Source organism: Colletotrichum scovillei, assembly GCF_011075155.1.
Source record: "Colletotrichum scovillei strain TJNH1 chromosome Unknown Contig00007, whole genome shotgun sequence".
NCBI classification, from domain to species: Eukaryota; Fungi; Ascomycota; class Sordariomycetes; order Glomerellales; family Glomerellaceae; genus Colletotrichum; species Colletotrichum scovillei.
In genome coordinates this window covers 1,526,824-1,553,680 of record NW_023336265.1, presented here as the reverse complement: position 1 = coordinate 1,553,680, position 26,857 = coordinate 1,526,824, and the positions used below count along the sequence as shown (strand labels likewise).

The 26,857-nt window shown below is 55.9% G+C and overlaps 6 protein-coding genes across 6 annotated transcripts; 2 read left to right on the top strand and 4 right to left on the bottom strand.

Annotated features, from left to right (window-relative positions):
* Nucleotides 1-100: 100 nt before the first annotated feature.
* HER10_EVM0010488 (peptidase C13 family protein) lies at nt 101-1,721 on the top strand. The gene is made up of 2 exons (XM_035479945.1): nt 101-742; nt 809-1,721. Exons 1-2 carry the CDS (start codon nt 207-209, stop codon nt 1,521-1,523), a joined length of 1,251 nt encoding a protein of 416 aa, XP_035331796.1. The 5' UTR covers nt 101-206; the 3' UTR covers nt 1,524-1,721.
* A 169-nt stretch (nt 1,722-1,890) lies between these two features.
* HER10_EVM0009524 (uncharacterized protein) lies at nt 1,891-5,148 on the top strand. The gene is made up of 5 exons (XM_035479010.1): nt 1,891-1,986; nt 2,468-3,457; nt 3,545-3,977; nt 4,037-4,837; nt 4,898-5,148. The coding sequence occupies exons 1-5, from the start codon at nt 1,972-1,974 to the stop codon at nt 5,083-5,085; spliced, it is 2,427 nt and encodes an 808-aa protein (XP_035331726.1). The 5' UTR covers nt 1,891-1,971; the 3' UTR covers nt 5,086-5,148.
* Nucleotides 5,149-7,812: 2,664 nt separating this feature from the next.
* Nucleotides 7,813-9,742, bottom strand: HER10_EVM0000415 (uncharacterized protein). Its single transcript, XM_035470198.1, has 2 exons — nt 9,431-9,742; nt 7,813-9,364 (listed from the first exon to the last, which is right to left on the bottom strand). Exons 1-2 carry the CDS (start codon nt 9,554-9,556, stop codon nt 8,078-8,080), a joined length of 1,413 nt encoding a protein of 470 aa, XP_035331143.1. The 5' UTR covers nt 9,557-9,742; the 3' UTR covers nt 7,813-8,077.
* Nucleotides 9,743-10,261: 519 nt separating this feature from the next.
* HER10_EVM0003386 (uncharacterized protein) lies at nt 10,262-13,015 on the bottom strand (the record flags this gene model as incomplete). The annotated part of the gene is made up of 5 exons (XM_035473064.1): nt 10,262-11,280; nt 11,366-12,496; nt 12,559-12,643; nt 12,704-12,786; nt 12,856-13,015. 5 exons carry the CDS (start codon nt 13,013-13,015, stop codon nt 10,262-10,264), a joined length of 2,478 nt encoding a protein of 825 aa, XP_035331349.1.
* A 1,243-nt stretch (nt 13,016-14,258) lies between these two features.
* On the bottom strand, nt 14,259-18,183 carry HER10_EVM0013151 (calcium/proton exchanger). The gene is made up of 2 exons (XM_035483207.1): nt 14,710-18,183; nt 14,259-14,651 (listed from the first exon to the last, which is right to left on the bottom strand). Exons 1-2 carry the CDS (start codon nt 16,415-16,417, stop codon nt 14,623-14,625), a joined length of 1,737 nt encoding a protein of 578 aa, XP_035331968.1. The 5' UTR covers nt 16,418-18,183; the 3' UTR covers nt 14,259-14,622.
* A 2,429-nt stretch (nt 18,184-20,612) lies between these two features.
* On the bottom strand, nt 20,613-26,576 carry HER10_EVM0005571 (domain found in Dishevelled; the record flags this gene model as incomplete). Its single annotated transcript, XM_035475181.1, has 1 exon — nt 20,613-26,576. The coding sequence occupies exon 1, from the start codon at nt 26,547-26,549 to the stop codon at nt 20,613-20,615; it is 5,937 nt and encodes a 1,978-aa protein (XP_035331481.1). The 5' UTR covers nt 26,550-26,576.
* Nucleotides 26,577-26,857: the final 281 nt, after the last annotated feature.

The following is a 26,857-nucleotide window of genomic DNA, read 5'->3' as shown; positions in this document are numbered from 1 at the left end:
TGTGCCCCAAGGAACCGATCGGCTTACTAAGGCCTACTTTGTCAGGGCGAAGCTCCGTGGCGGGCCCCCTTACCAAGCTGTTGGTTAATCGTTTCGATCCGTCGTGGGATTCCTTCGTTTCCACTCGTATCCCTTGCGACGACAGTTTACGAACTTGTAATACCTGTCCACCATCCACGAGTTCATTGATTCGAATCATCATCATCATGAAGCTCTCACGATTCCTCCAGTTACCAGTCCTCCTGGCTGCCTCGACCCTCGCCCCCGCGGTGCTCGCCGAGCACACCAGCAACTGGGCCGTCCTCGTCTGCACATCGCGATTCTGGTTCAACTACCGCCACCTTGCCAATGTGCTCTCCATCTACCGCACCGTAAAGCGCCTCGGCATTCCCGACTCTCAAATCATCCTCATGCTCCCCGACGACATGGCCTGCAACCCGCGCAATGCCTTCCCCGGAACAGTCTACAGCAACTCGGACCGTGCTGTCGATCTGTACGGCGACAACATCGAGGTGGACTACCGCGGATACGAGGTGACTGTTGAGAACTTTATCCGCCTGCTTACCGACCGCGTCGGCGACGAGATGCCCCGCAGCAAGCGCCTTCTGACGGACGACCGAAGCAACATTCTCGTATACATGACAGGCCACGGTGGAAACGAGTTTCTCAAGTTCCAGGATGCCGAGGAGATTGGTGCTTTCGATCTGGCTGATGCCTTTGAACAGATGTGGGAGAAGAAGAGGTGAGAGGATACCCAGGCGTACATGTGCTACTGCCGCCGACATTTCACTGACTGCTCTTCGCTCAGATACCACGAGATCCTCTTCATGATCGACACCTGCCAAGCAAACACAATGTACAGCAAGCTCTACTCCCCAAACATCATCGCCACCGGCTCCTCGGAGCTCGACCAGTCCTCCTACTCGCACCACGCCGACAACGACGTCGGCGTCGCCGTCATCGACCGGTACACCTACTACAACCTCGAGTTCCTTGAATCGCAAGTCCAAGACCTGAGTTCCAAGAAGACGGTCGGCGAGCTCTTCGACAGCTACACGTACGAAAAGATCCACTCCCACGCCGGCGTGCGCTACGATCTCTTCCCCGGCGGCGCCGACGCCGCGCGCAGCCGCCGCATCACTGACTTCTTCGGCAACGTGCAGAACGTCGAGGTCGACGGCGCCAAGAACATGGTACTCGACGAGGAGCTGCTGGAGCTCAGCCAGAAGATTGCGGCGCTGAAGCAGCGGGCTCAAGAGGCTGATGCGGTGGCTAAGAATGCGTCGTTGGCGGAGGGTGCAAAGGGCCAGACGCCGGATGTGAAGACGAGGGCTAAGAGGGTGCAGATGGCGAAGCCGCTCACGAATGAGAATTGGTGGGAGAAGAAGATCGTTGGGCTCACGGCCTTGATCGGTTGCGCGCTTCTCTGGGCTTTGGGGTCGTACTACGAAGCACCGAAGAGGAGGGCTGATGATGCCCAGACAACGACAGGGCAGAATGGCCATGCCACCGTGAAAGCATAATTGCGTCTTTTACTTCTATTTCTTGTATTTTCATGTCTTCGGTTCACTTGCACAAGGTGCATTAAGCATGGCGTTTCTTGGGATATGGAAGGGAATGGTTCATTTATAGCATGGGAGCTGATGTCAAGCTTCATCAATCAATAGGGGAAGCTCGTGACTTCTTCAAAAACGAGGAGAAAATGCAATGTATTGCCTGAGTATGCCCATTTTCACCTGCATGGCAGTTGAACAGTGCCCCGTTCCCAATGTGTCGCTGTCATCCGTGTTGGCGCGTTTATCCGAAGTATTTCCATGTATGTCGTCCCTCACCTTCTCTCACCGAATCTTTCACCGAGGTGTTTTCGTCCACTCTAAAATCTTGCTGGGCAAAGTCAATGCTTTTGACGACAGTCCATCAACCCCCAAACATCCTGGATGGATGGACACAGATATCCCGTAATCAGCGAAAATGGATAGCTCAAAGGTTGGTACAGTGATCTCTTTCCGTTCTGATGCTTCTAGAATGGCCCTTCCGCGGCACACTGTGCTCCTTCTCAACTACATTCCGCGCTTACAACGGGTCCCTTCACCTCACTGTGGCCTCGTGTAAGTGACAGATGGGATACTGCTGTGCCTCGTTCTTTCCGTCCCACAAGACTCTATCACATCTCCGCACTGCTCTCGCTCGCTGGCACTATGTATCCTATCTTCTTGCCCAACCCAGTATCCCTCTCGCAAGTTAATCATACACTCACGCCAACATCGTGACCTTTCATCTCAAACGAAAGCTCGTCATTTCCCTTTATGAACCATTATCAGCCCTCCAAGAGCGGCAGTCTACTCAACCAAACCCTATTTGCCCGCTGAAGTCAGCGATCATGGACGACATCATCGCCCTTTCCAAAACCCTCACCCTCAACCCCAGAAACCACAACCAACCACTAACACCCTTGGACGACGACCAGATCCCACCCCTTAAAACCCTCACTCTCAAATCACGTCCTCTAGCAAGCCACGCCCTCACCTTCTCCTGCGACGCCGAACTCGCCGTCGCAGCAGACGACTCAATCCATCTCTTCCTCCCCGAGTTCCCAACGCCAGAAGAACCCAACAAGCAGGATCCATCCAAAAACGACAAACAGGATGCCCAGGCAACAGCACCAGCAGACGAAGACCCCGCCGGCGTAGCAGCAGCAGCCCTCGCCGCCGCCGCCGCAGACGTCAAAGACGGCGAAAAGCTCTACCGCCAACAATTCTACACCTTCCAGCTCCGCATCCCCACCTCCCGCAAACCCGACCCGCGCATGAACGCCGCCCTCTTCGCCGCACGAGGCCTCCCCATCCCCTCCTACGACGACGACTGGGCCGCCGGTGAAGCTGCTGCTGGCGGCCCCGGGGAAGCAGCAGTCCCGGACCCCTCCTCCGCATTCGAGGGCGTCGGCTCGGGCACGGTAACAGGCTACGGCGCCTCGCTGAACCAAGTCGTCGCGATAGAATGGTCTCCCGGAAACCTAGGTCGCAACCTGAGGGCCGTGTTGACCGTGATGCTGACCAACGGCGCGCTCCTCGTCATCGGCGAGGGAAGCGGGAGCGGAGGCGGTAGTACCAGCCACGGCCCCGTCGACCTCGGCGCGCGGATGAGGAATTTCCGAGACTGGCGGATCTTATGGGGCGTGGGCGCGAACTTGCCGCTGCCGGACCCGGATGCCGAGGAGGGCGGTGATGAAGGGGCGCATCTGCCGCGGGATAAGGTGAGGTCGTTTGCGTGGGCGCGGATGGTTGGGACGGGCCAGGCGCTGTTGGCGTACGCGACGGATCAGGAGGAGGTTGTGGTGCTGAGCGCACAGTATTACCTCCCCAACGAGATGGATGATGCATCGGATGCTGGATCGTATGTGTGGGAGGTGGAGGAGGTTGCGCGGTTTGATGGACGAGGACCGCATCCGAGCCTAGGCGTGAGTCGTGTTTCTTGTGTCTCTGCTCGTTCACGACGCCATCTAGAGCATCTCTGCTCTGAAGGTATGTTTGCTAACAGTACATAGGTCCTGGACCCCGATTACATCCCCTACACATCAGCCTTCTCCCTAAAATGGAGCCCCTGGCTACACTCGGGCGACACCCGCACCGCCATCCTCTCCTACTGCGCGAGAAACTACGTCGGTTTCCGCCGCATCACGATCCCAGCGGATTGGAGGCGCGGCGCGGCCGTCGAGATCGCCGTCGAGGAGGCGGACGTCACGGGCATCTGCACGAACCTGCTCTCCGACGCCTTTGTCGAGTGGGAGGACGCCGTCTGGGACCGGGACGACGTCAAGGTATGCCGGGGCGTCATCGCGTCTCCGTTCAAAGCCTTGCCGTTCCAGGTTGCGCTCAACGGGCCCGAGGGCACGGCTAAGGAGCCTCATGGGACGGGAGTTTGCAAGACTACGTTCCCGGAGGATACGACGTCTCTGGACGCGACGAATCCAATTACCAGTAAGGCCCCCCTTTGTCTTTGTCTGATAGAAATGAAGCTTACCATGTTGATAACCCAGGCTTGATAATCCACCCTCCAAACCTCTCCAAAGAAACCAAAGCCCCAGGCTACTCCCTCATCCGCCTCTCCGCAACAGCCACAAACGACAATTGGTTCCAGCAAAGCACCGCCGACGGCGCCGCCTCGCCCTCCCCAGACTCCCTCCCCAAATGGGCCGAAACGATCTCCTCGACCGTCAAGCTCTCCGTTCCCGTCACCATGCTCGGCCGCGGCGGTGGCGCCGGGGCGGGTGCCGTAGGCGGGGACGGCGAATCCGTTGCTTCAGGAGATGATACAGACTCGGAGGATGACGACGACGATTTCGATTTGCCCGAGGACGCGGGCGAGCAGATCCACCCGCACCGCGTGCGCATGTGGGGTATGACGATGACGCCTGCGGGCGGGATGAGCGCTGTGTTAGTGTCGCAGCATAGTACGCAGAAGCCGGAAAAGACTGTCAAGACGAAGGTCATGTTTGGGGGACGGGTCGGACATGGGGCTGCGGCTGCGGTGACAACGGCGGCAGGTGAAGAAGATGAGATGGACGTTGATGGAGGAGACGACGGTGGTAGGGCGAGTAGGTTACAGTACTGGCAGAAGCAGAGCACCGAGGCCAAGATGTGGGATTGGATGTATGCCGGCGGACCTGCTGTTCCTGGTACGCTTTGGGCTGGTACTGGAGACGAGGCGAGGGCTCGGGATGATAACTCGTTGAGGAAGAGGTTTGAGGAGGTGAAAAGGAAGCAGACGTGTGTTTTTTGTCATGCTTCTCTTGTTGACGAGGGGAAGGAGTCGATTTGCGAAAAGGGGCATATCTTTGGTGAGTCTTGCTTTGGTCTCTGTTTCAGGGGTTTTTGTTCTCCACTAACGTTGATTTTAGCTACCTGTGCGTCAACCGGCCTCGCTATCCTCGCGCCTGGCATCTCGAGAGCTTGTGCTGTTTGTGGTCTGCGGTGTCTTGTGGCTAAGGAGGTCGTCAAGATCGCGCAGGAACACATGGGCCCGGATGCCAAGGTTGATGCGTCTGAGGAGGCATGTGGTGGATGTGGCGGCAAGTTTGTGGTGTAGACAGGATAATTGAGCTTCTCACGATATCAAACGAGACCGAGGTCTAAATAGAGTAAACCGGTGTAGACAAACTTCAGCCTCGCTGTATTATTGAGGCCCAGAAAGACGGGATGTTCTCCTTGGACCCGCGTGACCCAAGCCAGCTATCCTGGAGGCATCTCTGGGTTCAGGTCAAGCCTCACAGTGACACATTGAGACGGTTAGGCGGAAAAGGAAAGGCTGAAAATAGAAAAAAGAGTCACTATTCATGATTCGAACTCGGATCTCTGGGTTCAGGTCAAGCCTCACAGTGACACATTGAGACGGTTAGGCGGAAAAGGAAAGGCTGAAAATAGAAAAAAGAGTCACTATTCATGATTCGAACTCGGGACCTTCAAAAATAAAAGCCACCGGGGTCAATTACCTAGCGCTGAGGTCGGGAGTGAGCATCAGTCCCAACTATTACGCCAAAGGCATCTCCTCATCCGATAGGTGACATTTTTAGCAATCTTCTGACCTATAGACCATAGGTACCCGGTGACCGTATGGCCCCTTCTGTAAAGTAAGGCAGGCAGGTGCTTCCCGTACCTTCCTCCTTCCCTTCTCATCCACATCCACACACTATACGTACCTACCTTACCTTTCTGACCCTTCATCCGAACCTTCCCACCGCCTGAATACACAAGAAGCTTCATATACCCCCCCAAAGTCCATCCCTGTCACCAGCCAGCAGGCGCCCTCCTAGGTCGGGGGGTCAGGTCAAACTGGCTGGGTGGTGGAGTGGTTCATGGTCAACAATTAAAATCGCCAACCAGCCTACTCGACGACAGGCTTAGCGCATACGAGTATCACGAGTTCGAGTCCCGGATTGAGCACCTTAAAATCGAAAATTTCCCAGCATGAGCACCAAGAGATGTAGCCCCCAGTTCAGCACCGGGGGGGTGAACTCTTTTTGGTTCTTGCTTTGATTTTCCTTTGGCGACCCTGTCCGCGTTTGTCTCTTGTGCTTGTTTAATAGTGTTTTGTAATGATATTCTGGTATTGTTCTGCTTGTTGTTGCTAGCTACTGTGTTAATCGACCCGAGTGTCGGCTACGTCTACTCTCGGTCTATGTCCTAGGATCGTCGACGGCCCCTAAGTTTTGGCATCTTCGTGGCAGTATGTGAAGATGACTGACCAATTTCCCTCACCAAAGATAGATTCAACGGCCGCTGAGCACCTCATTAAGAATACTGATTTGCATACGACTGCCTCACTAATAAACCCTATTGCCAAGCTTGCCATAGCAGCCGAGAGTTCCATTGGTATCAACCCACACCACATCGGCTTGATAGAGAAAATCGTCAAAGTCAGTAAAGAGTGAGTGAATAATCAGGCAGAAAGGTGCGCTTACAGAGACCAACTTCTTGGAACGCGAGTAGATCGACCTCCTTGAGAGCCCGATGTCCTGGCATCCAGCACTGCAGCGTGATATTCGCTGAAGGTTCTTTCCCTACCGGCACGGGCGGCGGGTTCGACAATGTGCATATTTTTCCATTTGACCCGCCACTTTTTCCGTTCATTGATTTTGCGTTAGTCAACGTCATCTTCGCATTTCAGAGAATTACTCGAGATTGAATCGAAACTTGGTTTGACTCACCCTTCCCGCGCGACGAGTACACCCTCATCGTTGGCCACGCAGTTCCTGAGGTCGAGCTTGCTCGTCACAAGAGAGTTGTTCAACACTTTGTTTGGACAATCGGCGAAGAGCCAAGTTTCGTTGAACTGGCGTGAGTCCTTTTCGGCTCTCCACTCATTATTCAAGTCGAAGTGGGTGCAATTGCCCGCCACGCTATGCGCGCAGGGAAATTCACTGTGGCAGGCTGATTTCTTGTCTTCAGCAGTCGCTGCGGCGATGATACCGAGACTGGCGATGATGTTGAATAGCTTCATGGTTACGATGGACTCTAGTGATCAGGCAGAGTGTCTTGAGATCTGGGAAGCAGAGTCAGCTTAAAGATTGACAAAGGCTATTAGGCGTATCGTAGAAGCGCGATTAGTGTGTGAGAGGACAGTGGATGAAGCTCGTTCTTGAGGAAACTTCATGGCGTTAAATACTGGGTTCTTGGAGTCCACTTGGCATCGACGTTGATACGTTGCCCGCGAGCTAACAGCGAGAGACGTAGAAAGTGGGCTGATCATGAACAGCAGGTCGTCGAGTACTAGTCACAAGCGACGATGAAACAGCCCCCAATAGCTTGGGGTCGGCCTGTAAATCGTTGGAGTAGGTCGGCCAACTCAAAGGAAGGCAAACTGCGGGTAGAGGCACTTGGCTCTTTACAACAAGGCAGTTGGCCGCTCTCGATCACTCGTTCCGAACTGCCAAGATGATGAGTGAATGTTCAGATAATTTCAATAAAACAACGGCATGATCATCTGGCAGATGAACCTTGCGGCTCATGTTTGCTCCGTATCTCACCGGCAAGGACCGTTGCAGATGACGGGTCACGCGCGCGTCTATCCTTTTCGCCAAAATGACTATTCCCGCAAACTTGAAGCTTGTTCGTATATAAAGAAGCCATGTTGAACAACTGTTCTACAGCTTGCTTGTTGAAATTCTATATTTAGCCGCTCGCCAACAAGGGGGCTCGTCTCACGTCGAATGTTCCTTTGTCTTGAAATGTGTTGCTTGGGTTGCTTCAAAAGCTCTTTCCTTTCAACCTACTTTAGTCAGTATATCTCGCGATTTGGGACTGAAAGACTATTACTCGAACATTATTTGATGTTTCGCATTGGTGGCTAGCAGGTATGCAGCCCTCGGATACCCTTGACAGCTACTCTCTCGACACCAGCCTCATACTTCAATCATGAAGTCTCTGGGACTCCACTGTGTTGGACGATATGTAAAATTTCCGACTTGACCCAACGGACAAGATTCCACCTGGGCGTACAAAAGAGTGCAACGTCTAGATATAGCTTAGTACTTAGGGTGCATAAACCGACCCCAATCTCATGATAAAGCCATGTCTACCTTCTACGAGGCAACAATCTTCCAGGGACTGCGCGAGAACCGGTTCTCCGGATCATACTTTCCCTTCAACTCCACCAACCTCTTTGCATTCTCCCCAAATCCTTCCTTGACACCCACATCGCTGCTCGCATAGTTGTTATACTGTCCCACGCCGCCCCTCTCACCAGTGTGATTCTCCCCTTTGATCTTTGCCGCCAAAGACCGGTTCCAGCCCCTGATCATGCCGTCCTTGGCTGGGTCCGTCCAGCAAGTCAAGACCATGCAGTCAAAGTACGTCCCGCGGTTCGAGTACGATGTTGCTCCAAACGGCACGCTCACCACCTTGTCCTTCTTGTAGATTTCCACGGCTAGGATACTCCCTCGCATGTCGTTGCCGTTGGCCGTCTCCTCGTCGACGCGCGAGTAAAACTCCCTGCTCATCTCTTCCCACTTGGCTAGCTCGAATGGCGCGGTAAGGTTAGTTCCGCCCATCAGCCGTCTTGCGCCGGGGCCCTGGAGCTCATCAAGGATCGTGTTGGCTGTTGGGTAATCCATCTCGGCCGCCATGTTCACCAGCGGTCCCACATCGAGCAGTCCCTTGAAGATGCCCTCCGTCGCCTCTTCCCCCGTACCATTATGGAACGGCTGAACAATAATCATGGGCTTCGCATCAGGCCCCGGTGGACCATAAGCAAACCCCATAATAACAAACTGCCTCCCATCCATCCTCTCCGCAAACTCATTTGCCCAACTAACCAGCGCAGGCAGCTGCGAGTTGGCAAACATCAACGCCCCATACCACACCTTGCCCTGAGGAAACACCTCCGAAGTAAACCTCGTCACAACACCAAAACTCGCGCCCGCCCCACGCAGCGCCCAAAACAAGTCCGCATTCTCCGTTTCCGACGCAGTAACAATCGACCCATCCGCAAGAACAACCTCCACTTCAACAAGACAATCAACCGCGAGGCCGTGGAGCCCGCTCAACAGCCCCTGCCCCCCGCCGAGCACGAGCCCGCCGACGCCCGTGTGCGATACCGTCCCGCCGACGGTCGCGAGGCCGTGCTTCCAGGCCGCAGCGTCGACGTCCTTCCAGGTGCAGCCGCCGCCGTAGGTGACGAGGCGTTTCGCTGGGTCGACTGTCACGTCGCGGAGGTGGGATGCTAGGTAGATTACCATCCCGCCGTCTGAGGACGAGGTCCCCGCGGTGGAGTGGCCTCCGCCGCTGGTGGTGAAGGGGATGTCGTGTTTTGTGGCGAAGCGGATTGCTGCTGAGACGTCGTGGGCTGACTTTGGCTTGACGACTATGCCCTGTGAAAGTTTCAGAGTTGGTCTATACGTACTGGACCGAAAGGGAGTTGGGGTGGAGGGGCTTACCGCTGGCTTGATGCAGACGATGGACCAGCGTATGAGACTGTCTTCGTATCCCTCATCGCCGGGCAGGAGAACCTCGCCGTTGATGTCTGCCCTTAGGGCCGGTACTTCTTGTTGCCACGATACCATATTTCTTGTTTATGATAGTGGATGGAGAAGTAGGTGAAGTGTGTTCGGAGAGTATATTCGAGAGTTGCGGTTGATTTAAGTGTGAGTTGTTCTCAGCACTTTGTGCAACAGATGGGTCTAACAACGCCGATCACCTCCAAAGTTCCTCGTTCCCACCCGATTAGGCAGAAAACGAGGAACGCAAACACCATGAATCAGCGCGATTCTGTCAAACCATTGGATGCAGCGTTAAGCAAGCCACGAACTCTCGCTTGTCAGCACTAAAAAAAGGGAACTAAATGGATCCTTTGTGAGAGGTATATTAGTAAGCTTGTGGACGGAGAGATGTCGTTCGCCTGCGGATGCTGGCTTGCGCCAATGGCTCTTGCAAAGAGGATTCGCTAGACAGAGAGGAGTTTCTGGCTGGGAACCATATCTCAGAGTCGAAATCCCGAGATTGGAGGATCTGTCTGATCGGGCTCCTTGAGAAGTGCGGGTGTAAGTCAGGAACGTTCGGTACGGGGAAGAGTTGAAGTTTGAGAGGCTCTTGGAATTCATGTAGAGCTTGACAGCTGGCCATGGCATTTGTCAATAGCACTCACATCCTGAAATGCTGGCTTCACAATATCTTCCATACGTTAACGTCGATAACGGTGGCTTTCCTGCTTCTTTGCACTGATTTTGTAGCCTATGTATCGTCAATTAAGCTTGCCTGATATTATTAACCTAAATCTCAGCCAAACTCTCCCCCTTCACATTCACAATCCTCACCTTCCCCCCACCTCGACTCCCAGAAACAACAACAGCCTCATCCACAACCCCCTCCGCATCCCACCCGAAATCAACGACCCCGCCACCCCGGATCCGCAACCCCTTCACGCTGCCGCCGCCCCACCTCGCCGGGATAGCGGGCCCGAGCACCACCGTCCTCACCTCCTCCTCCCGGGACGCATACGGCAGCGGCAGATCCACGACAAGCATACTCAACACCGCACCACTCAGCCCGAAATTCGCATCAATCTGAAACGGCGCCCCCGTCCCAGAATACATACTCAGCCCGTTACCCGCAAAGTTCACATCAATCGCGTACCGGAGCTGGTCGTAGGCTCTTGCGGTGTCATTCAACCGCGCCCAGCACGCCGCGCGCCAGACTTTGGCCCAACCTGCGTTTGCATCGGGCGCGTTGCCCCGCCCGCGAGAGATAAGCGTCTCGCGGACGGCGGATTGGATCGTAGCATTGGATGCGTAGCCGCCTAAGAAGGAGGAGATGGAGGCACCCGGGTACCAACCCGTCAGATGGGACAAGTGACGATGCGTAGACGGTTTATCCGAGTCATACGGCGCCGACTCGGGGAGTTTCCATTCCTTGAGACCGCCCCATGTCGCGACGTGGACGCCTTTATCCAGCTTCGCGAGGGCCGCGGAGACGTCGTCCAAAAAGTCCTGGTCCTCGGCAGAAGCAGAGGGGAGGACGGACGCCCCGAGGAGGACGTACTCAAAGACCTGGTGGATCATCTGGTGGTAGTGCGCGCAGCCGAACGTCGTGGGGCCGGTCTCCGGGCTGTTGCAGGGGTTGACCACCAGCGTTCCGTCGCGGGAGAAGGCGTCGTCTTGGAGCTGGGTGAGCCAGAAGGCAGCGACGCCCTTGATGAGGGGGTAGCCTTGGGAGGCGAACCAGGTTGCGTCGCGGGTGTAGTCGTAGGCGTCGAAGACGTGTTGCATCATCCAGGCTGCTGCTGCTGGGTCTGCCAGGGTTGTGTTAGTTGATTCGAGTCTGATATATGGGGAGGGAGAGAAAGAAAAAAGGGTGGAGGGGGGATACTAGCTTACAGTTCGCCCACTCCGCGCCCTCCTTGAGCGCAGTATGTCCAAACACATTCATCTCATTGTGCACAACCCACCCACTGGCATTATATATCAACCTCGCCGTCTCCGTGCCCCTCGGAACCCACGTATCCTCCATGTAATCCCACAGCGCCCCTTGCGTGGCCTCGCCCAGCCCCGTCTGGTCTGCGTGCCAGTAGTTCATCTGCAGATTAATATTGGCGTGGTAATCCGCGCTCCACGCGGGCCAGAGCTGCTCCGTCCAGCGGCCCTGGAGGTTGGCAGGTAAGGAATTCGCGCGGGAGGAGGCGATGAGGAGGTGTCTGCCGTAGTCGAAGAGGAGGGCTTCAAGAAAGGGATCGCCGCCGTCGGGGGTGGTGGAGTCGTAGGAGGCGATGAGCTGGGAGGTTTCTGCTGTGGTGGAGGAGTTGAGGGGGTCCGGGAGGGTGAGGGTGAAGGCGGATTGGAGGATTTGGTAGTCTGCGATGTGGGAGGATAGGAGGTCGGAGAAGGACTTTGATGAGGCGGCTGTGGAGATGGATTCGATTTTGGGGCCTGGGTCTGCGCCTTTGAAGGAGTAGGAGGAGGCTGCGTTGCCTTTCTTTTGGTCGTAGTTTGTTTCGGCGCTGATGATGATTGTGAGGGTGGTTTGGCCTGGTGAGGGTGTCACTTTGAGAAGGCCGGAGGATGTGCAGCCCGTGACGGCGGCGGATGAAGTCTCGGAGGTGAGTCTTGCGATGGAGTCGAACTTCATGCCCTCGGGCGGACCAAGCTGCGTGACGCCAGTGAAGCGGACGTGGTCCGCGCCGCAGGTTACGTTATAGATGTCGGTTTCAATGAGCTGGTTCTCGAGACCTATCGCGACGGCGGGCAAGGTTGTTGTGCTGTTGCTTGCAGCAGAGGAGGAAGAGGTGACGGCGATGTGGTAAACGCATACTTGGTCCGGGTACGAGCAGAGGTTAGTGATTTCGTAGTCTGCCGCGTTTGCGGTGAACTTCGTCGTGTGAACGCCCGTTGTGAGGTCGAGTGCGCGTTTGTACGAGGTGTAGTTGCCCACGCCGTCGATTGCGACAGTCAGATTTGCGAGGACGCGGTTGCCGCCGTAATTTGCTCCTGAGCCGAGGATGGGGGAGACATCTTAATCATTGTGTGTTAGCAACATGGCACTGACTGAGTTTCGAATGAGGTTCTGTACTTACCTCCGGTTCCATTCTCAAAGATGAACGAGCGGATTCCAGGAAGAGCGTCGTACTTTGGCTCTGTAGGGTTACCCCCTGTGTAGTTCTGACAGGAACTCCCTTTAGTAAGATGTTCACTTCACATTCGATGAGATCAGAGACTCACCGAGGCCTCAAAGGGTCCGCCAGCCCATAGAGAGTCAATGTTCAGGCTGACCTTCTCCGCATGAGGCGGACCAAACGGAATCGCTAGAAGTGTGTTAACATCATGGCCTCGGTTGAAGTTGAGTAGACTCTAAGTCTAGACTCTAAACTCACCCCCGAGTTTGCCATTGCCAATGGGATACCCAGTCTTGAGCAAGTACGTATCCGAACTCGAATCTCCGTACGTCGCAGGGCTCGAAGACCAGAGAGAGCGAGCCTCGCATACCGCGAAGCTGGCACAGAGTGTCAACGCTCGGCTCAACGTAACCTTCATCGTAAACAACAACTTGACGTTCGGGTCCAACTTAACCTACACAGCTCTCCATGACTGAGATTGGCCTTGGCCTTCTTTTTAAAAGGCCATTGACCAATCAACCCCGCATTTGAATCATTACATCAATACCACCGAGATCTCGCGTGGCTACGTAGTAAACAGCAACATCACCTCACCTCATCTCGGGGAACGCGGTTGCGTGAGGTGAAGCGGGGAGTCGCCTTGGTGTGGGGTTCGATCTGCCTGGTGCGCGCATGCATACCCGTTGTCCGTGATTTCCCTCCAATGAAGGTTGTAGGTGTCAATGATTTGCAGCGTGCAGTTCCTGCTCCGCTCTGCATGCCCTGTGCCTGGCTCGGCCACAGTGGTTTCCTCACTATGTGACTTGGCAAATCTATTATGCTTTGGGGTAGGTATCCGGTGAAGGTTTGGTTGACCGACTCCGATTCGGGCCGTTGGGAGGAATCGCTTGCTGCGTGGTGAACTGCGGGGTTGCGAGCCGAGAAACAGGAATCTTGGCGCGGACTGCTCCAGGTCTCCAAGATGTGAGATGGCATGATGAGTGAATGTTGCGCGTAGCGAGTGCACAAGTTGCCCGACTCTAGTAAGTGTTTCCGCAGTGTTGTAGTATTGCCGATGTACCCCTCAGCGCTGCTGGTTTAGGCGGAAGTGTTTACCTCGTGTGTACGCAGTATCATGGGCATCGCTAGACCTCAAGCCAAACTGGGTTGAGGATGCAACACTTGGCTCACGAAAGAGAAGCGAATAGATGGAGAGCCGATCTAGTAGTTGACTTCAACTTAAGTTGTCACAGTCTATAGATCACAGCAATTGATTCTAACTGAATTTGAATTTGCAAGTGGGGAGGGAGGGAAGGGGTGAGAGCTGCATACTTCCGCAGTCAAACCTGACCAGGGCATTCCTCGTTAATCTTGGAAAACATGCAGGCGGGATGATCGTACCGGGCTCGATACATTAGAGATCTACTACCCGTCTGGCGTGGATGACTGTACCAAATATCGACATCATCCCACCGGCTGATTGAGGTCCAACTCAGGATGGCAGGTTCCGCCAAACATAAGAAACTCATGTCGGACAAGCTGCCAAACGGCTGGTCTTTACCAGCCAATGGAACAGTGCCCAAATTGTTGGAACTTTTCTTCATAATCATTGGTCTCATCTACCTCCTACCTCAATGACGGATTGGCACGGGATCAACATAGAAACGTTCTGGTCAGAGCATGTAGGCTTGAACTTGTTTGTTATTTCTTTTCGAGTACTCTCCATCTGGCAGCATATACATGCCGATAGACTCATGTACTTCACTCTCGTCTCATTACTCTCTTTCCTTCACTCGCACACACGTATATCCCCCTCTCCTCCGTGGCTCGCAAAGCCCGTAGTCTCGGTAAATACCCAAAAGGGGCGGGTTCAATGTACAGTTCCTCCAAGGAATCCCGCACGTTTGGTCCTATATGTACACATCAAGAAAAGGCGACCCTTCTTGAATAAAAAACAAGACATTATATGAATAGAAAAATTGGCACACACGCTCGAACAAAGTTTTGATGAAATGAGAAATGGTCGTAACAGGAGAGTTGGTTGGCTTAGCCGGCAACACCAGTGGCGGGGTACCCTGTTCGTTCGCGTTAGTATTTGTTTTCGTAGTGAATTCCGTAGACAGAGTGACTTACACCATGAGCATGTTGCGATAATGGCATACAGACAAATGAGCTGCAGCCCCTCGAGCCAATGGCTCTTGCCATCGGCAATCAGGTAGTTGACCAGAAGAACAGCGACGAACAGAACAGCAACCTGGAAGAGGTCGAAGCTGAGCGTCATGGCGTCGTTGCCCATACCCCAGCCGATGATGATCAACAAGGGAATCAGGAACAGCGCAACCTGCATACTCGAACCGACAGCGACACCAATAGCGAGATCCATCTTGTCCTTGATAGCGACAGTGACAGCAGTGGCGTGCTCGGCGGCGTTACCGACAATAGGCAAGAGAATGAGACCGACAAACTCCTCGCTGATACCGCCCTCCTTGGTGACGTAGTCGATGGAGCTGACCATGGCTTCGGCGCAGAAGGCGATGAGAACGGTGGCTCCGGTGAGAGTGCCGACGGCGACCAAGAAGTGCAACTGGGGCTCCTCCTCTTCGTCCTCCTCTTCCTCGTGGCGTTGCATCATCATGCGGCTCAGCTCCTGCCTCTCGTTCTCACTCTCTCCGCGGACACCGGTCTGAGCCATGCGCGCTCCAGTGCCGGCCAATCCGCGAGCGAGAGCGCCCTCCTTCAAGCCGCCGCGGCTCCAGGGCTTGGCGGCGACCTTTTGCGACTCCTCGTTGAAGACGGCATTGTGGGTCTTGAGCTGGAAGAACAGGTACGAGGCGTAGATAATGAGCAAAATGACGGCTGTCCCACGAGAGAGAGCGGCGACGTGGACGGTGTTGTCGGTGCCGTCGTTCTTGTCGAATACGGTGGGAACAATGACGGAGGCAACAGCGAGAGCCAAGAGTGAGGCGGCGGTCTGGGCGACGGTGGTGTTGAAGTATTGCTCGGGTCGGTTGATTCCGCCAAAGAAGAAACAGAAGCCCATAACGAGCAACAGGTTGGAGAGAATGGAACCAATGAGCGACGTCTGCACAATGAGGACCTTTCCTTCGGCCAAGGCGAGAATGGCGACAATGAGTTCGACGGCGTTTCCGAAAGTTGCGTTGAGAAGACCGCCCAATGTCTCACCCGTCCTCAGTGCGATTTCTTCGGTTGCAAAACCCAGCATGGCTGCCAATGGGATAATGGCGATGAAGTTGACGACGAATACGGCAATCTTGTTGACAGAGGAGACGTAGCTGATGGCGATACCGGCGGGTGCTGCCAAGATCAAAATGTTGATATATGAGCTGAGCAGGGTTCTCTGGAGCTGGTTGGCGACGGTGAATGGCGTTTTCGGCTGGACGTGTCGAATCAGACCGGACTTCTGCTTCTTGGCTTTGGGCCTCTCCTCCTCATCTTGCGGCAGATCCTCGCCTTGTGCGTTTTCCGTCTTTCGATTCCTTACTCCACCGTCCTCGGGCTTGTTCTCAAACATTGTGTCGCCGCTGCCGCTTCCTGTTCCTGATCTCGTCTCCTTGCCCAAACTGTTGCGTACTGTCTCGGAATCTCTGGGTACGGGCTCGCTCTGAACGTGATGTATCGCCTCGTCGGTTTCCCTCTCTTCCGCGGGCACCTCGCGCTGTGCCTCAAGATTGGCGCCGTCCCAGGTGGATCGTTTACCCGGTTGGTTCTCCCATGATACGTGACGGAATGGGTTCCATGTTTGCTCCTGACTCCGGCGGCTGAGGCCGTGAGCTTTGCGTTTGATATCGAAGTGGTTGACTGAGCCGATGAGTGACGGCATGGTCAGTTATGTGTTTAGAGCGGGCTGAGCGCTGGCGCTTTGTGATTGACGGGTGGAAAGGTGAGGCAGGAAACAAATTGGATAGGTGAGGTGAGGGATGGTCAAGGGGAATGGTTCGTTAAGTGAAATAGGGTAATGACGTGAAACTAGCTGTGTGGAGTGCAGGTGGGAATGATTTTGTGGAGGCGACGGAGGGAACGGGGGTAGATAGTGGTGTGGATGAGTGACAACTGCTCGAGGTCACACTTGGCTCCCGGCGGTTGCACAGGCAATTGGTGGGAGAGGGATGAGACTAGAGTGGTAGTCTAGAAGATAGTCTCCCACCTGCGAGTGGAAAGGGAGAGGAATTGAAGGTAAGGGGCGGAGGGATAGAAACAACAAAACAACACTCCGTCGAGAAGGGAAACAAATTAACAGAGCGGTGATATTGGAAACGGAGTGAGAGTGTGTAATGTGTTTTGCGAATGTTCCTTTGGGCTCTGGTAATCCGCTGTCCTGCCAAGAAAGACGAATGCAACGGTGACTAGGGGCAAGATGGGGGATAGGGGACGGGGGTAGGCGGGTAATGAATGGGATTTCGGTCTTTTGGCTCAAAAGTAAAGACTTAGGTAATAAGGGAAGAAAGGTACTCACAGGTGTTCATGCTGTGCCGTGCCGCGCCTGGAGGTGACGACGGCTATTCGGATGGTGGATACGAATGTATTCGTAAGGTAAAGGTGGTGTGTTGGTGACTTGGGTGTTGGTGGAGTGCTTGGGCTTGTGCTTTTTGTGGCAAAGATCAGATCGCTTCAGATCAGCGCCCAGATGTTGAGACGAAACGCGAACCGAGCTGTGAGTCGGGGTTCTTGTAGTGGCCTTGTTCCGGGATTCCTCGTTGGTTGGATGGGTATGTCAATATTGAAATGCTGGATGAGAGAAGATGTCGACAATGATATCGTTGTTGTTGTTCTCTCTTATGGCGCAGATGAGAGCTTTGAGCTTTGGAATTAGATGATCAACTGTGGCGCGGGAGAGAGGCCTCCTTGGCAAGTCTTCCGCGTCTGGGGGCCGGGGTGCCGGAGATGAGACGGGTCCAGTCCGATAGACGGTCGGTACTTTGGGTCAAAGGTGAAGGGAACTGCAAAATCTGCCAAGCCAATCACTTGTAACCGTAGAGAAGACGCGCAAGCCAAGACCGGTTGCCGCCGCTATGGAGAATAACGGTGCAGCACTGCAGAGAGAGGGAGAGCCTAACTGACGACAACGACTGGGCTCGGCCGGGCTGTGTGAGGTAAGGTACTGCGCTGTCGGTCGGCGGTGTGACGGCGGCGAAGGAAAGGTGAACAAGTGGCCGCGAGCGCGAGGTGTCTGGTTTGGGCCTTGCGCAACGGCGGGTGTGTCGACTGGAGTAGCGTATATGCAACTAGGTGAGGCAGTGCAGGTGTTTTTTTCCTCTCGGAAAAGTGGGAAGCAGAGCTGGAGGGTACGAGTGCGAGTCGTGTACGAATATCTGTAAGGTCCCTTGAGTCTTGACTCGGTTGTCGGATGACCTTAGTCAGCTCGAGATGGGACGGTTGATGGCTGAGCTCTCAGAGTTTATGTTTGATGGTCGAGGTGTGAGACTCGGTGGTGAGGGTGAAGAAGGTGTGAGAGATGAGAGGTGAGAAGGACGAGGGATGATTTGGAAGAGAAGAAAGGGGAGCGAGGGAGCTTTAGCTAGTTCTTGGCCCCTGGGTGGCACTAAGATGAAAATCGTCACGGTCCCATGGCGACCACAACATTAACCATACTCCGTACTCAATGAGAGGCGGGAGGAGAGACGAGTGAGAAACGGGAGATGAGAGAATGGCGTTGAATGGGCTGGGGGCGTTTCACAGTGGCAGGCCCTACGTCAGATCCAGCTGTGTACGCAGTACCTAGTGTGTCCTACCTAACCTTACCTTATTTTGTTTGCACATGCACCACCTCCCTCACCTAAGGTAAGGTAGTGACCAGTGACCACAGCAATAAGGTACCAATAGTAGGGAAGCGCCGTTGATTGCAGCCATCCACCGATGCGCAGACGCTAATTTCCCTGAATCGACACCTTCCATTCTCATTGGATTTGAACATTTCTCCCTCATCGTCCCTGCCCGATGCCACGAATACCTTATCCTCCACGTTACGAAAGGAAGGAATTGAGAGACAAAGCAGGCGCCAAGCAAATGGCAGCTTTCTTCTGCATTTCACTCTTTCCCAGTGCCAAGTAGAAGGTGATGAATGGCAAGTGCAACTGCTTGATGAGTGACTTCCCCCAACTCCCCTTTCACGTCTGTAAAGCGGGGCAACGGGTCCCGTCCCTGCCAATTATGGCCCCCCTTTCCTCGGTGCCTTTTTCAATTTCTCCCACTTCCCTTGCCATTTACACTACCTTACCTTAGGGTACCTAATACCCCGTCAGTGTTTATGGCCATTTCATCGAATAAACTCCCTGCGGATGAAATCCGTCCAATTGAGCCATCACAAACAAACCATCCAAACAGCATTCAGACACATCTTCAGGACGTCGTTGATGTCGTCACAACCCCGGTGACGTGCCAAGCCGACGCCACGCCTCTCGAGTCTCTCCCCGATCCTCCAATCCTACCCTGCACAGCAAAACAAGACACGACAGCACCAAGTGCGCGCCCAAAACAAGCTTCTGCCAAGCCCCATTTTTGCCAAGCACCAGAACACAAGACTTGCCAAGGCGGTCACCAGTCGATCGCATCGTCTTGGCTATTGCTTCTTCATATTCGTCAGTCTACCCGTCGTTGTCTTTCGTCAGTCTGGCACTTTTCTCGAATCAAACTAGAAGGCGGTTCAAGACAAAGTAGATGAAGTTCGCCTGCATACAATAGAATCACTCGCTGAGTCGCATCGTCGTCAGGTCAAATCCATTCAGACTTTGAGTGCGGTGGGTGGGGCGCACAATGACATCAGCCACCTGCACTCAGCACTCAACTCAAATCGTTCCACAGGCCAGCCACACCTTTCTTCCTTCTACCTCCGTACCGAGCAGACTCACTCGGGACTGTCTGACAGTCAGACCGCAACACCGCTTCGAATCAGGTAAAACCACCTCATACTTTCCCAATACCCCATCCGTGACAAGGGGTGGAACAGACAGTTGGACAGCTGGACCACCAGCTGCCACTTAACCTTTTGCCTCATTCAGGCACGCTCGCCCACCACACCAAGAATGACGGGTTCCAGACCAAAGGTAGATCCCATCCCCATCCCAAACCTATCCGAGTCTTTGGGGCTCCTGGAGACCTATGTGTCCGGAGTGTGTGCTTACTATGCGCCCACCGCTCTCCTCCGGCATCTTCCACTCTCTGCTTCTGTATCCGTAATCTTGACCGATTCGCGATTTCGAAATCGTTACACGCCCACAAAGGGAAATGCCCCGGTATCGAAATTAAATATTCACAGCCCCCGTAAAGCCACACCTCGGTACGGAACCAACCCGCACGGGAAGTGGTGTGTGGCTGGGGTAAGGCACGCCTGGACCGTACCGAAAGTCAATTGGCGCTGCCGACAAGCCATCTCCCGCTTCCCGAAGGTCACATGACGTCTTTTCGACGCCACCCAGCCGGCGATTTATTCTCCGACCAGACGCCTCAACGTGGCGCAGCTACACCTGCATATTCCAGATCCCAGGTTTTTGGTCTGCACAGCTGAGCCACACATCAGCAGCGCAAACGGTCGTCGCTTGATGCGGAAGCAATACTGCTCATCATATCATAAGGGGCGAAGAGCGTACTATCATGATGTTCTATAGCCCTGAGTCTTTGTGAATCGTGCTGTGGAATAAGAGATCGATCATCATAGAAGCCATTAGGTGAGATCATGACGCTGAAAGTGGCTGGTGAGTGGGTGGCCTCCTTGCCCAGCTACGTCGCATGACTTACATGATGACCGTCCACTTCGGCAAAGTGATTACACAGCAATCGACTCTCAAAGTGAGATCAGAGCCAATGGACTCCCTCAAGCATAACGATGGTCATGCAAGAGAACATGCAAACCCCTCAATTAGGCAAATAGAGACAGATATCGTGAAGATCACAGCATCAACGTTGGTACTATGTTCATGAGCTTCATAATCATCTACACAGAAAAACACCAATATACACTATCCACACAATCATATCAGCACTACCTCTCCCACTCTCACTTTCGTAGTATTCTTCCATCATCACTCCCTCTCCCTCTCCCGCTCCCTAACCTCCCTCCTAGGCCCCCCACCCCCCAACCCAAGCCCATCCTGCACACTCGCCCTCCTCAGAAACTGCATCCCCGCCGCCGGACTACTCATCAAGCTCCTCGGCCCGGGACTCGGGCTCCCACCACCGATATGCAACCCCCGAAGCCCTTCCGGTCCCCCACCTCCAAACCCACCACTACCCAAACCACCACCGCCGCCAGAATGCAAATCCCCAAGGACACCCGCGGGAAGCCCCAACATCGGAATACTCGCCTCGGGCACAGCCTCAAGCCCAACGACAGTAGGTCTCATCGCCCCGGGGGTAGTCATGGCCTGCGGTGGCCCCCGCTCCAGCGTCTCCTTGTAGAACGCCTCCAGGCCCGGCCCGTCGTTGCAAAACGCCTCGAGCTCCTTGAGGATCGGGATCGGGTCCACCGCGGCTGTTGTGTTTGCCGCTGATGACGCTGTCGCGCCAGGAGGACCCCCAGAGGCGCTGGAGCTTGCTCTCATATCCGAGGCCCTCACCGCAGGCGACCCACCACCGACACCACCGCCACCGCCACCGGCGTAGAAGACGGGCTTCACCATCGGACTGCTCATCGGCGTTGGCTCCGGGATCCCAAAGGGCGTGTACGAGCCCACGGGTATAATCTTGCCCCCACGCTCAACGACATTATTCGTACCACCACCACTGCCGCCGCCGCCGCTATTTGCCTCCCTCATATCCTTGAGCTCCTTATCCCGCGCCGTCCAGGCCCGATTACTAAAGAGCCGGTTGGCCAGCACAAGGAAATGCCCCTCGTCCGTGATCTCCGCCAGCAGCACCCCGGACCGGTGGATATACTGCGAATACTTGAAATCTGGCCGGCCCCACGAGTACCTCACCTCGACGTCGCGCGGGAAATTCGACGCCGCCTCCATGTCGAGCACGAAGTCGAACTTGCGCATCAGCACCTTTTGATAAAAGTGCTTCCCCGGCGCCGTCTGCGGCGAGAACGAGTTGGGCTCGTAGTACGTCACCGGCTGCTGGCTCGGCGGCGGCACCGAAAGCTTGATGAGGTACGGCCTCCTAAACGGGTTCACCTCCGTGATGGAGCACGCTTCCTTGATGGGCACCTCGACCAGCCGCAGGCCGTACGTCGCCGCCTCGCGCGCCCAGCCCTCCACCACGTCCTCGATCAGCTTCGCCGTCACGTTCATCCAGTCGATGCGGATGTGGTAGCAGTTGTCCGGGTTGTGGAGGCGGTCGTAGTGCAGGTCGACGCGCTCGGGCCGGTACGACCTCTTGCGGTGGTCCACATCGTATTTGATGACTTTGCTGAGGCAGACCTTGGGCACCTTTTTGTTGCTAAACATGACAGAGTACGCCGTCGGGGTGGTGGCGCCCGAGATGGGCGAGTTTTCCTCGTTGATCGACGTCGGCCGGGAAATCATGCCCGGCCGCGGCGAGTCGCGCGGGACGTTCTCCGACATGGGCGTCGAAGGCACCGAGACGTCGCGGCCCCGGCGAGAGTTGAACCAGCCGGGAGGGTGCGGTTTCGCGTACTCGGTGGCAATGGTGTAAAAGTACTGCCCGTCCCTGAACACGTGCCGGCGCTCAACGTGCTCAAACAGCCCGCCGCGGTCCTTCTTTTCGTCCGACGGTCGGTCGTACGTCTTGACCATGAGCATATTGCCCAGCTGCTCCGCCTCCTCGCGGCTGTCCAGGTCCTCAAAGTTGTCCATGAGCCACGTCGTCATGTCGGAGCCGATGAAGCAGTTGTAGTGCAGCCGCAGATGCCACCGCCGGTTCTGCAGCTTGACGCCGCCGTTCTCGACGGGCTGCTGGATCGCCTCGGCCAGCGCCGAGAGGTTAAGATTGGACTTGCGGAAGTGCTCCCGGCTCGTGATGAGCTGTCCCTTGCGGTTCTCGCCCAGGCCCTCCACCAACGGTAAGTTGTCGAGCTCGGCCGCGATGACGACGGACGGGTCTTCCGTCTTGTACACAATGTCCAAGGGGTTGGGATCGCGCTTCGACTTGGCCGTCTGGTATCTCCGCTCAAACGGCGGGATGTACCGGTACTTTTGCCATGATAATGAAAGCCGTCTGATACCCTCTAACCGCACCTCCTCGGCGTTGTCGCCGGCTTGATTCCTAGGCACCGCCGACGACCGCGACACCATGGGGATGAGCACGAACCGCGTCCTCCAGAATCTCAGGTTCTCCGTCATCTCGTCATGGTGACCCGCGAGATACGAGTCAATGTAGTTCCAGTTCCTCTCTGGTTTCGGCGTCGAGATGTCAACCTCCTGCGTCCGATACCCGCTCTCCATCAACGTGCGGATCGCCGGTCTGTACAGCGGGCCGGAATTGGAGTTTCCAACCGTCAGCTCAGCCGGTTTGCGTATGTAAATGTTAACCTCCACCTCCGTGCCATTAACACACGAAAGTTGGTGGATCGTGTTACCCACCGAAAGGAAGATGCTCGTGCCGTCCTCCATCGCCTGGTCGCGTGAGAATATGTCTGCAATCCGCAACAGCCTCTGCCCAAACGCTTTTGCGACAGACGGGCCAATGACCACTTGGAACCCTTGTGAGAAACGGAGACTGATCAGTTCCCGCAGGAACTCCTCTCTTGATTTCGGCTCCTCGGTAAGCTCGTCGTCGGCGTTCTGCGCAATGACATACGGCTGTCTCTGATACTCCGTGTCGAATTGTGATTTTGAGGGAAAGTACTCAGTCGTGAGCGGCACAGCGGCCGGACAGCACAGGGCCTTCCACTTCATCACCTTCATCTCCGAAGTCCGGGGGAAAACATGCTGCCACCTGCTATAGAGCACCGTGTCGTCCACCTTATTTCTGTCCGGGTTCGACGGGTTCAGCACCGTGAGCCAAGGCGAAATGGCTGTGGTCGGTGATAAAGTAGACGGTAGCTCGGGCATAGCACCAGCGCGCAGCTTACTATTGAACATTTTCTGATTGTCCTCCTCTGCCCTGAACACGTGAGAGTTCCTCTGGTCGGGGTCCTCCCGGAAATGATCCTTGCGCGCCAGCGACGACGACGGCAGAACGGTCCCGTATCTATGCTGATGGCCGACCGAGCTTTCGCCCCGGCGCGAGGAGGACTTCATGTTGATTGGTATGCTCGGTGTCGAGGGTAGATCCTTGAGGGTATCGCGCGAATCTGACCGGAACAGCTGCGGCGAGAACGAGGACATGGCCGTCGAGATACTCGGCTTGATGACCTGCGGTGACGACGGGCGCGGCATCGTCGACATGACCAGCGGCATCGTGGGGCTCGTCACGCTCTGCTCCGTCGACGCCTTGACCGTCTCGAAGCTCGCCTCCGCCGCAACCACCTTGGGCGCTGCGATGCCGAAGCCCCGCAGGCCGAGACTGATCTGCCGCATGAACCTGGGAGGCTTGGAGGGCGATGCCACGGACATCTTACCCGCCACGCTGTGAGAATCGGGTGTCGTCGACGAGGAAGCGGAAGACGACGTCTGATTAGATGATGTCCCCGCCGCCCCCGCGGATGGTGCCGCTGGGGGATGATTCGCAGCCTTCCTCGCAGCGGCTACAATCTCCGCCTTTTCACTATCGACAATGTTGACCGATAACTTGCGCCCCGCCGTGACGGCCGCGAGGCTCTGGTTCGGCACAATCTTCTTCTCGGGTAGCGACGTCCCAAACAGCCCCGCGTCCTCCATCAGCTGCCGCCTCGTCGTCTCTTCTAGGTCTCGCGAGGCTCTTGCTTGTGCGGGCCGCCGCGACCTCGGCAATCTCGCCCTGGTCTCGTCATACTCCTGCAGCTGCTTCCACAGCGACTTCTCGCCGGGCTTCACTAGCCTGTCGGGCATGAACTTTTGGAATCCGTACACGTGGTCCACGAGCGTGTCCTGGTGGCGCTTCAAGGGTATCATGGCGATCTCATCCGTGCCGCTGAGCCGCGACCGTAGCGAGCTCTTAGACTCGGTTGTCGTCACAGGGAACAGCGGGTCGGCCTGCAGCGGAGTCGTCTCGATCTCGTTCGTCTCCAAGACGCTGCGCATCTGAAGATCATACATCCTCGCGCGGATCGCAAAGTCTTCGCTCTCCTGGCCCTCCTTGTCCTCGGACACCGAGAGGGCGATGCCTTGATACGACAGCGCCTCTTCGGATGTCCCGGTCCAGTAGGAGACGTGCAGCCATTGGGGCACCGCATACGACCACTCGTCCTGCGGGTTCGCAAGCCTGTCAATGCGGTGGGCGAGCTCTAGTCCCTTCGTCGGTGACAGCGACTCGGCCATCGACTGGTAACTGCCGATGATGGGCGTGGCCTGCTGCTTCGGCGTACTCTCTCGGCTCCGTACGGACCTCGACCTCGACAGGCCGTGAGAGCCCTCCGAGGTCTGCGGGTTGCGGTACCGGAAGAGCGGGACGGAGTGGAGCGGCATCTTTGGCACGCAAATGAGGTCGATGCCGATGCCGTTTCCGACGAGGGCTTCGGTGGTCCGGCGCAGAGATTCGTACTCGACCTCGAAGACGCCGGGCCCGGGACTGATGACCACAATTGAAATACCCGTCCGCATGAGGTCGCGGTCCACATAGTCGTGCGCGAACTGTGACGAGGCGAGGTTGATGGCCTCCAGGAAGTTGCCGTACATGGCCAGCGACGACTCAGCCTTGACGCGGTTGGACGCGATGCCCTTGCCGCCATTCTCCTCGGCCAGCGGCACGAAGGCGCTGTTGGCCTTTTGGTGATGCAGGCTAATGTCCCGCCGGAAGAAGTTGAACTCGCGCTTCAGCTGGTTGAGGATCGTCGTCCACTCCCCGCTCGCCATCTCGCTGACAACGACACGGTAAAAGTCCTTGTACGGCCTGCGGTCGCCCGATATTTGCACGCCTGTGTAGTAGTCCCCATGCAGCGTGCTGCTCGCCAGCTCCGTCGTCAGGCCCGTATCGTATTCCACCCTCGCGAAGAGCACGATGCTCACGAGGTGCTTGGCCTTGAGCTTGGCCCATTTCTTGAACAGCGCCGGCAGGAAGCCGTTGACAACCTTGTTGAAGAGGATCTCGCCGGACCCCTCCGAGTCGAAATCCCACATCTCCCGCGCCATCTGGATGAACAGCACGTACCGCGCCGACTCGCTCCGGAAAATCGGCCTCGTGTTCCTCGTGAAGAAGGCGGAGTGCGTCTTTCGCCCGTCCACGAATACTGCCGTGACCTGCGCTTTTATCGTGCCCATGAACAGTATCGACTGGCCCTTGTAGACCGTCCTCTCCGTAAGTTCGCCGATGGCCAGGCGCCACATGTCGGATCGCGAGAGGTACTGGTCCTTGAACGAGAGCTCGACGTGCGAGGCGGCCGTCGCGGGGTTGTCAGCATCCACCGGCGTCAAGAGTACCTGCGTGCCCTTCTTCATGCCAAAGGCATCTGCGATATGCTTGACGACGTAGATGTCGACGTTGGGCAAGCGGCTCTTGAGCTCCTTGGACATCTCCTTTGCGACGCAGAAGTACTTCTTCCCCAGCGTCGCCCCCTCAGGCGCCGTATCGCCTTGTCCCGCTCCCGCACCGGTGTTGTTCGCAGCATTCCCGCCGCGCGCCGTCGCATGGTCCTTTGTCGCAGTCTTATCGCCCTCGGTCTTGATCACGGTGATGGCCACGAGGCTCCCGGGTCTGACATCGCCCTTGATCGCTTCCGGGCTCAGGAGCACCTCGTCGCGCGAGTATCCCTCGTTGACGCCTACGGTACATCTTCGCTCGAGGCGGCGCTGTTTCACGGAGCTAGACGAGTTGTCGCCGCGGATGGTCGAGGCACTGGAGACGGTATCGGGAGATCGGGGCGAGTCGACGGACGATGTCGCGGAGGGCGGCTCGAGGCTACTTCGGCTGAACTGGCGGAGGTGGGAGGACCAGTTGGGTCCCTTGCGTAGAGAGGGTGCCGCGCCGGCATTGCGAGGCATCGTGGGAGCAGAGCGTCTTGGTGGTGATGGTGTTAGTGGGGGAGGGGGGGAGAGGGCTGCTTGTTGCGCGACGAGGGAGGGGCTCGTCAACGGTGGCCTGTGTGGAGGTTTCGCAGTAGCATTTCGTTGCTTGCGTTCAATTCTATTCAATCTATTCGTATGTACCGGTGGCAATGGGATTGTGAACCTTGCGAATGGCTTCAATCGGCTGTAGTTGAAGCTCCTAGATTGACCGCAGTGGCATCGTCACAAGGTGCAGCTCCGTCGCGACGGCAGAATTGTGGCGCCGAAGCTCTCAATACGCCACA

Excerpts from the sequence above, each read along its gene's own strand:
- HER10_EVM0000415 (XM_035470198.1), bottom strand. The coding sequence starts at position 9,556 with ATGGTATCGTGGCAACAAGAAGTACCGGCCCTAAGGGCAGACATCAAC. Across the intron at positions 9,365-9,430 it reads TCGTCTGCATCAAGCCAGCG|GGCATAGTCGTCAAGCCAAA; the intron begins GTAAGCCCCTCC and ends AAACTTTCACAG.
- HER10_EVM0010488 (XM_035479945.1), top strand. The coding sequence starts at position 207 with ATGAAGCTCTCACGATTCCTCCAGTTACCAGTCCTCCTGGCTGCCTCG. Across the intron at positions 743-808 it reads CAGATGTGGGAGAAGAAGAG|ATACCACGAGATCCTCTTCA; the intron begins GTGAGAGGATAC and ends CTCTTCGCTCAG.
- HER10_EVM0009524 (XM_035479010.1), top strand. Across the intron at positions 3,978-4,036 it reads CGCGACGAATCCAATTACCA|GCTTGATAATCCACCCTCCA; the intron begins GTAAGGCCCCCC and ends TTGATAACCCAG. Across the intron at positions 4,838-4,897 it reads CGAAAAGGGGCATATCTTTG|CTACCTGTGCGTCAACCGGC; the intron begins GTGAGTCTTGCT and ends CGTTGATTTTAG.
- HER10_EVM0013151 (XM_035483207.1), bottom strand. The coding sequence starts at position 16,417 with ATGCCGTCACTCATCGGCTCAGTCAACCACTTCGATATCAAACGCAAA. Across the intron at positions 14,652-14,709 it reads TATCGCAACATGCTCATGGT|GGTACCCCGCCACTGGTGTT; the intron begins GTAAGTCACTCT and ends GCGAACGAACAG.